At 40.8% G+C, this 7,156-nt stretch overlaps 1 protein-coding gene across 1 annotated transcript in view; it reads left to right on the forward strand.

Annotated features, from left to right (window-relative positions):
* VMP1 (vacuole membrane protein 1) overlaps positions 1 to 5,994 on the forward strand; it is a 141,453-nt gene extending 135,459 nt beyond the window's left edge. Inside the window, exons 11-12 of the mRNA XM_003795593.3 lie at positions 3,951 to 4,053; positions 5,169 to 5,994. Coding sequence (XP_003795641.1) covers positions 3,951 to 4,053; positions 5,169 to 5,312 — 247 coding nt within the window. The 3' untranslated portion in view covers positions 5,313 to 5,994. The remainder of the gene's footprint in view (positions 1 to 3,950; positions 4,054 to 5,168) is intronic.
* The last annotated feature ends 1,162 nt before the right edge of the window (positions 5,995 to 7,156 follow it).

Raw genomic sequence — 7,156 nt, forward strand, 5'->3', positions numbered from 1 at the left:
GGCCCGGGCTGGGGATTCGAACCCACCACCTTAGGTGTATGTGGCTGGCGCCTTAGCCGCTTGAGCCACAGGCGCTAAGCCCTGCCCACCATGTTGAGGGAGTCCATAGCAAGTAAAAGCAAATGAGATGAACTTTTGACTTTTTTCTTTTTCTTAAGGCTTTCTTCTTACCTAGAACAAATGGCTATTTACAAGGCTAGTTTAAGTATATGTTAGTCTAACAGTTGACTAAAAAATAGCTGTGCTTGTGTTTGTTCTCCTCCAACTTTATGTCCTATCCCACAAAATTGTTTTTGTTTTTGTTTTGTTTTTTGCAGTTTTGGCCAGGGCCGGGCTTGAACCTGCCACCCCTGGTATATGGGGCCAGTGCCCTACTCCTTGAGCCACAGGAGCCACCTAAAATTGTATTTCTTTAAACTTAATCAGAGCCTAATGGCAGGTGGAAGACTTCAGTCACTCACTGTGGATTGAGATATGAGTCCTAGCAGGGAGCTCTGAATTTAATACCTTTAAGAGAATGGTGTTTAGGCTACTTTCTAAGACAACTATAGAAAGCCGCCTGTGATGGAAGTTATCTCTCCCTACCCTCAAACTTGAGGAAAGCCAGCATGGGGTGGCTAACACCTGTAATGACAAAAGTTGGGGAGGCCAAGGATTGCTTGAGGCCAGGAGTTCCAGACCAGCATGAGCTACACAGTGAGACCCTGTCTTTACACAAAAAATTAGCTGAATATGGTGGCACAACACACCCTGGCTACTAAGGAGACTAAGGTAGAAGGATCTCCATAGCCTAGGGGTTTGAGGTTGTAGTGAAACCTCAAATACTTCAAGATTTCAAATATTTTCACGATTTATTTAAAGCATATGGTATTTGATTGTGATAGTTCCAGTCTCTTTTTGGTAAAGACAGTGTCTCGCTGTTGCTCAGGATGGTCTCAAACTCCTGATCTCAAGAGATCCACTGACCTCTGCCTCTCAGAGTGCTAGGATTACAGGCATGAGCCACCACACCCATCCATCATTTTTTTTTCAGCCAGGCATGGGCTAGGCACAGTGGCTTATGCTTATAATCCTGGCACTCTGGGAGGCCTGATGAGAGGATCCCTTGAGCTCAGGAATTAGAGACACCCTGAGCAGGAGTAAGACCCTCATCGCTACTAAAAATAGAAAACAGTTAGCCAGGCCTTGTGGCAAGTGCCTGTAATCCCAGCTACTCAGGAAGCTGAGGCAGGAGGATCACTTGAACCCAGGAGTTGGAGGTTGCTGTGAGCTAGGCGGAGGCCATAACACTACAGCTAGGGAAATGGGAAACTCTGTCTCAAAATAAATAAAAATAAATAGGGTGGCACCTGTGGCTCAAGGAGTAGGGTGCCAACCCCATATACCGGAGGTAGTGGGTTCCAACCTGGCCCCGGCCAAAAATTGCAAAAAATAAATAAATAAATAGAAATAAAATTAGCCAGTGATGGTGATGCATACCTGTAGTCTTAGCTCCTCAAGAGGCTGAGGCAGGAGGATCACTTGAACCCAGGAGTTTGAGGTTATAGTGAGCTATAATCCACTATACTCTAGCCTGGGTGACAATGAGATCCTGTCCCCCTCTTACTCACCCCCCAAAAAATGAGAGGCTGGTTTGAAGGCAGTGACTTACAATTGATTGTCCATAGTTACAGATAAAACTCCTCTTTTTTTTTTTTTTTTTTTTTTTTTGAGACAGAGCCTCAAGCTCACAGCAACCTCCAACGCCTGGGCTCAAACGAGTCTCCTGCCTCCGCCTCCCAAGTAGCTGGGACCACAGGCGCCTTCCACAACGCCTGGCTATTTTTTTTTTTTTTGGTTGCATCCATCATTGTTGCTTGGCGGGCCCAGGCTGGATTCGAACCTGCCACCTTAGGTGTATGTGGCTGGCGCCAAGCCACTCCTCTTTCTACTCTTCCTTCCTATCTCACTTATGTACTTAACTAATCATAGATAGATAGACAGACAATGAGAGAGAGACTGAGACTGTGGAATGTGACTTCACCCATTTTCATTTTTGATGTCTGTCACAGATCTTCTGTTCTAATCAATATCACCTCCACCTTTGCTATATAAGTTTGTTCAGAAGTTTTTGTACATCCTTCATACTCTTCAAAGGACCTTTTTGACAAGGTCATCTCACACTGAACTCTCTTTTCTCTCTCCAATTCCTTTAGTACCTACCTTCCATACCAAGAAATTAATATTGATCACATCTGTTATCCTCGCACTCTGGGCAGCCAAGGCAAGGTGGATTGCTCGGCTCAGGAGTTCTAGACCAGCCTGAGCAAGAATGAGATTCTCCACCACCACCCATCTCTACTAAAAATAGGCCCCCTTGAGGTGGCTCACACCTGTAATCCTAGCAGTCTGGGAGGTTGGGACAGGCAGATTGCTTGAGCTCAGGAATTCAAGACCTGCCTGAGCAACAGTGACCCTGTCTCTACTAAAAAATGAAAAACTGAGCCCAAGAGTTTGAGGTTGCTGTTGAGCTATGTAAGACACCACAGCACTCTACCCAAGGTGACAGAGTAAGACTGTTTCAAAAAATAATAATAATAATTAATATTACATTGTAATTTCTTTTGTACAATGATCAGTTCCTGTTTCTCTGTGTACCCATACATGTGTTTGAAATCCACATGATTTTAAGTTCCTTGTATGCATGCACTGTTCTTTGCAGTTTGTTTGGGGGTAGGGTTTCATAGTGTTGTACACTGAATAGGGACTCAGTTAAGTGTCTGGTGGTTAATAGATAATAGGATTAATAGATAATAGGATAATAAGATTAAAGAAAATAGTAAATATAGTAGCGGAAAAAATTTCTCCTACTCCTCTGCTTTTGTTATAAAAAGTAGTAACTGAATTGTTCTAGAAAAGAGTGAAGTTAATTTAAATCAGTCTACTTAATAGAGCAGAGCATTAGACACTGTTGCAAATACATACTGGACAGCTTTTTGCTGACCCTTCAAAAGAGTTTGGGTTTATTTACCTTTTAGACCTAGTGTGACAGATTGATTAAAGGGTACAGAAAATAGAGATGTTTGATTTTATAAGTAGCCCCAAGTTACCATTTTAAAAATGCCTACAGGCCTGTCTGAAATAGAGCCTGGTAGGTACAGTTGCCAAACCGGTTTAACAGCACTGCCTCCGCGTATTCTGGGTGAGAGGGAGCTTCGAGTACATAAATTTATCAGAGATCACTATCCCAGTCATCTCAGAACAAGTTGTTTAGTAACGTACTGGAGTTTCTGTGCAAACTATCTACCATAAACCACGAAATGATTCAAGGTTCATAGTTCCTTCTTTGTTCCTTTGTTAATCACTGACTTCTGACTAGTGGGAGGTGCCTCCCCAATTTGCTAATGCATTCTTTTTGGATAAGGATGACGCACAGATTGTCCTAATAAGGACTTAGATTGAGAAAGGACCGCCCCCCTCTGAGAAGATGGGACAAGTCAGAGAGAGGGCGGGCAGTTTCTTTTTCAACTAAGGGATGACACAAGCATAAGTCATTTCCTTATTAATCGGTTCAAACCAGTTCTTACAGGAACTGGTGGTGATAAATGTGGGACTTCTCAGAAGTCATTCATTTTATTCTTTGTGCCACACCAGTGTGCAATGTCAGCCCAGCTGTCCTCACTCTGAAGACTAACTCCTGCAAGAAGTGACTTCTGATTTACAGCTCTTAGTTCCTCCCAGACATGTTGATGGGGGAGATTTTGTTCCTTTAAGGATTTGGTAGAGGAAAAATTTTTATCCACTAAAAACTAGAGCTGCAACTAGATAGCAGCTCTCTGTTGAATTTTATTTGTCTTTCTGTTCAGCCCCTGCTTTTTGAGTCCAGGTGGTAAGTGGATTCTCTTTAATGTTTTTCCTGCTTTTCTTCCCAAATGTCTCTTTTTCCTTCGGCTACTGTACCCTGCTTCCAGTGCTGTCCCCTGCATAGGTCCATCTCTACAGAAGCCATTCCAGGAATACCTGGAGGCTCAGCGGCAGAAACTTCATCACAAAAGTGAAATGGGCACCCCACAGGTAAGACTTTGTTCCTGTTTCTTCTTCTCTCCCTTGGGCAATTTCAGGCTGAAACGACAGTCTCTTCTCTCACTCGCATTTTTAGGCAAATAGAGTGAGGTTTGTTGGCCAGTCTTACTTAACAGAAGTTGAGGCTCTCTGTATACTCCACTGGGAAATCTGTCTTTGTCTTAAACGAGAAAGTATAACTTCTAATTTGTACATCTTTTCCCCAAAACAAAGATAGTACTAATGGAAAATAATGGTTCTGTTATATAAAACAAGTTGTTGGCCTTTGTCTTAAATGATTTATTAGTAGATAAACTTCCCAAGTAGACTAAAACGTTAAAATTTACAGCATAACTATTAGACTTTATGAGTTAACTTGAGTAATAGCTCCCTTCATTTCTGCTCTACTTTCTATTTTTCTTTTCAGGTAAGGGAGAACAATCTTTGCTTTCCTTCTTATTTTTTTTTTTTTTTAAACAAACCAGGCCTCTTAACATAACTGAATTTTTAAAAATTAACGTAAACTAAGCCTTTTCCGTAAACTGTTCTGTGGCAAAGGGAAATGACTAGAAGAGGATGAGTAAGCAAGAACCTGAAATGGGAAACCTGAAGGAAGCACAGTTGTTTTTTTAATGGCCTTCTAGTCTTCTTGTGGCCCACTGCTGCCCTCAGTTGAGCAAACATGATCTCCAAGATAGACTTATATTTTAAAAACAGCTAAACAGCTGCTAATGCTGGAACAAAAATATTTAACTGTCTTCACAATACCCAACGAGTATCTACATGGCAACATCAGAGAGTAGAATGTAATCAGAGGCTTTATTCTTAGGTCGAAGTTTTAAAAAAAGACATGACCTCAAATTCTCACCCATTCTAAAGTCTGTGAATCAACATTCACTTTATATCCAACAAGTGAAAATCTTGGTAACTGGGTAGAGAGCTGAGTAATAAAAGGGCTGAATGTAGACATCAGGGTAGCTGGGGACACATACTTTTTGTTTTTAACTGTTTAGGCTTAATCAGTTACAAGCTTCAAGTTCTCATTATTTCTTTTAAAGCGTTATAGATGATCCCCTTTTCTCCACTGAACGATTTCTCTCTGCATTGTCTCTCATTTGTTCCTGCAGGGGGAAAACTGGTTGTCCTGGATGTTTGAGAAGTTGGTCGTTGTGATGGTGTGTTACTTCATCCTGTCTATCATTAACTCCATGGCACAAAGTTATGCCAAACGAATCCAGCAGCGATTGAACTCAGAGGAGAAAACTAAATAAGCCGAGAAAGAATTTTTAACTACAGAAACTAAAATGAATGGGTTCTGCCTTAAGTTGGGAGGACTCCAAACCAGGAAGGAAAATTCCCTTTCCAACCTGTATCAGTTTTAAAACCATTTTTCCTGAAAGCAGTTTAGTCCATATTTTGCACTGACATACTTTTCCTTTGTGTTTTAAGGTAAGGTATCCACCCTCTATTCAGTCCCGGTTGTATTTTATTAGGGTGGAATGAAATGTTCAGCAGCAAACTTAACAGAAACTGGTCTTCTGTTTGTTACTTCTCTAAAGGCCCACAGGACACAATTAGAGAACTCCCACCGCACAAAACAAGTTCTTAAGTTTATGTTAAATATATCAAGCTTTTTAGGCTTGTCACAAGTGATTGCTTTGTTTTTCTAAGTCATCAAAATGTATATAAATTGTCTAGATTGGATAACAGTCTTGCATGTCTATCATGGTATAATTTAACATGGTATTCTGCCCATCCCTTCCTCTCCCACCTTCAAAAAAGGCCATTTTATGACGCATTGCACACCCTCTGGGGAAACTGATCTTATATTTTGAGACAGTATAAGGAAAATCTGGTTGGTGTCTCACAAATGAGCGGACACCATTTTTTATTCTGTATATTTAGAATGAAGTCATGAAAAAACTTTATAAAGACATCTTTGATCATTCCAAATTGTGTCCGTTTTCTTGAGCGTTTTGATTTTTTACTTCCTTTTAGCTTCTACCTACGGACTGGCAGTCTTGCCAAATCCACCTACAACCAGAGTTTCTTTAGCCTTCATTTATTTGCATGAAAGGGCCACCACCAAGGCATCTTTTGTTATCCTGAGATTGGGCAGCCACACACTGCTAAATGGTACCTCTGGGATTGGCCTGGCCTGGGGATTTCTTGGTTTGGAAAACTGGAGAGGAGAGGTGATAATATACAAATCAAAGGACTTGGGACAGAGACACCACTCGTTTTTTAAACCACACTTTCTCCTGTGTTAATTTTTGCTAGAATATACTCTGGTTTTAACAAACAGAAATTTACTTTTGTATGTAACCCAGTTTTCTTTTGTGTTTTATTCTTAATGTGTTTTTTTTTTCCTTTAGGAAAATTGGTACTGACGTTGTCTCAAAATAGGATAGAAAGGGGGTTAAATCTCAAGAGGCCAGAAGTGCCTGATGTTTCATTAAGTCCTGCCTGAATGTCTTGTTTGTTTTGCTTACCATCGTGACATCTCCATGGCTGTACCACCTTGTCGGGTAGCTTATCAGACTGATGTTGACTGTTGAATCTCATGGCAACAGCAGTCGATGGGCTGTCTGACATTTTGGTATCTTTCATCTGACCATCCATATCAAATGTTCTCATTCAAACATTACCCAGCATCATGATTTATGATTATGATTAGAAACTCTGGTCTTTATATCTGTTGGCACTTTGAGTCCTTTATACCATGATATTGCAGCACTATTGAGAGTATGGGAAATTGGCATAGTCTCCATGACCACAACTAAATAAATAAAGGACAAATAACCTGCCTTGTGAGTTTTGAAAAGGTTATAATACTTTGTAACAATCTTTTTCCCCTTCCAGGGACTTTCTAACAGCATGAAAAGCAGTGCCCAAAAGCTTTATTCTAAATGACATTAACCAACATAATATTTTATATTCTTTAAAGCAGTGGTTCTCAACTTTTCCTAATGCCACGATTTTTTTTTTTTTTAAGAGTCTCAACTTTATCTCCCTCAGTAAAGTACTGTGGCATCACAGCTCACAGCAACCTCCACCTCCTGGGCTTAGGTGATTCTCTTGCCTTAGCCTCCCGAGTAACTGGGATTACAGGCGC

The sequence above is a fragment of the Otolemur garnettii genome, unplaced genomic scaffold (genome assembly GCF_000181295.1).
Source record: "Otolemur garnettii isolate 467f Iridium unplaced genomic scaffold, OtoGar3 scaffold00094, whole genome shotgun sequence".
Classification (NCBI taxonomy): Eukaryota; Metazoa; Chordata; class Mammalia; order Primates; family Galagidae; genus Otolemur; species Otolemur garnettii.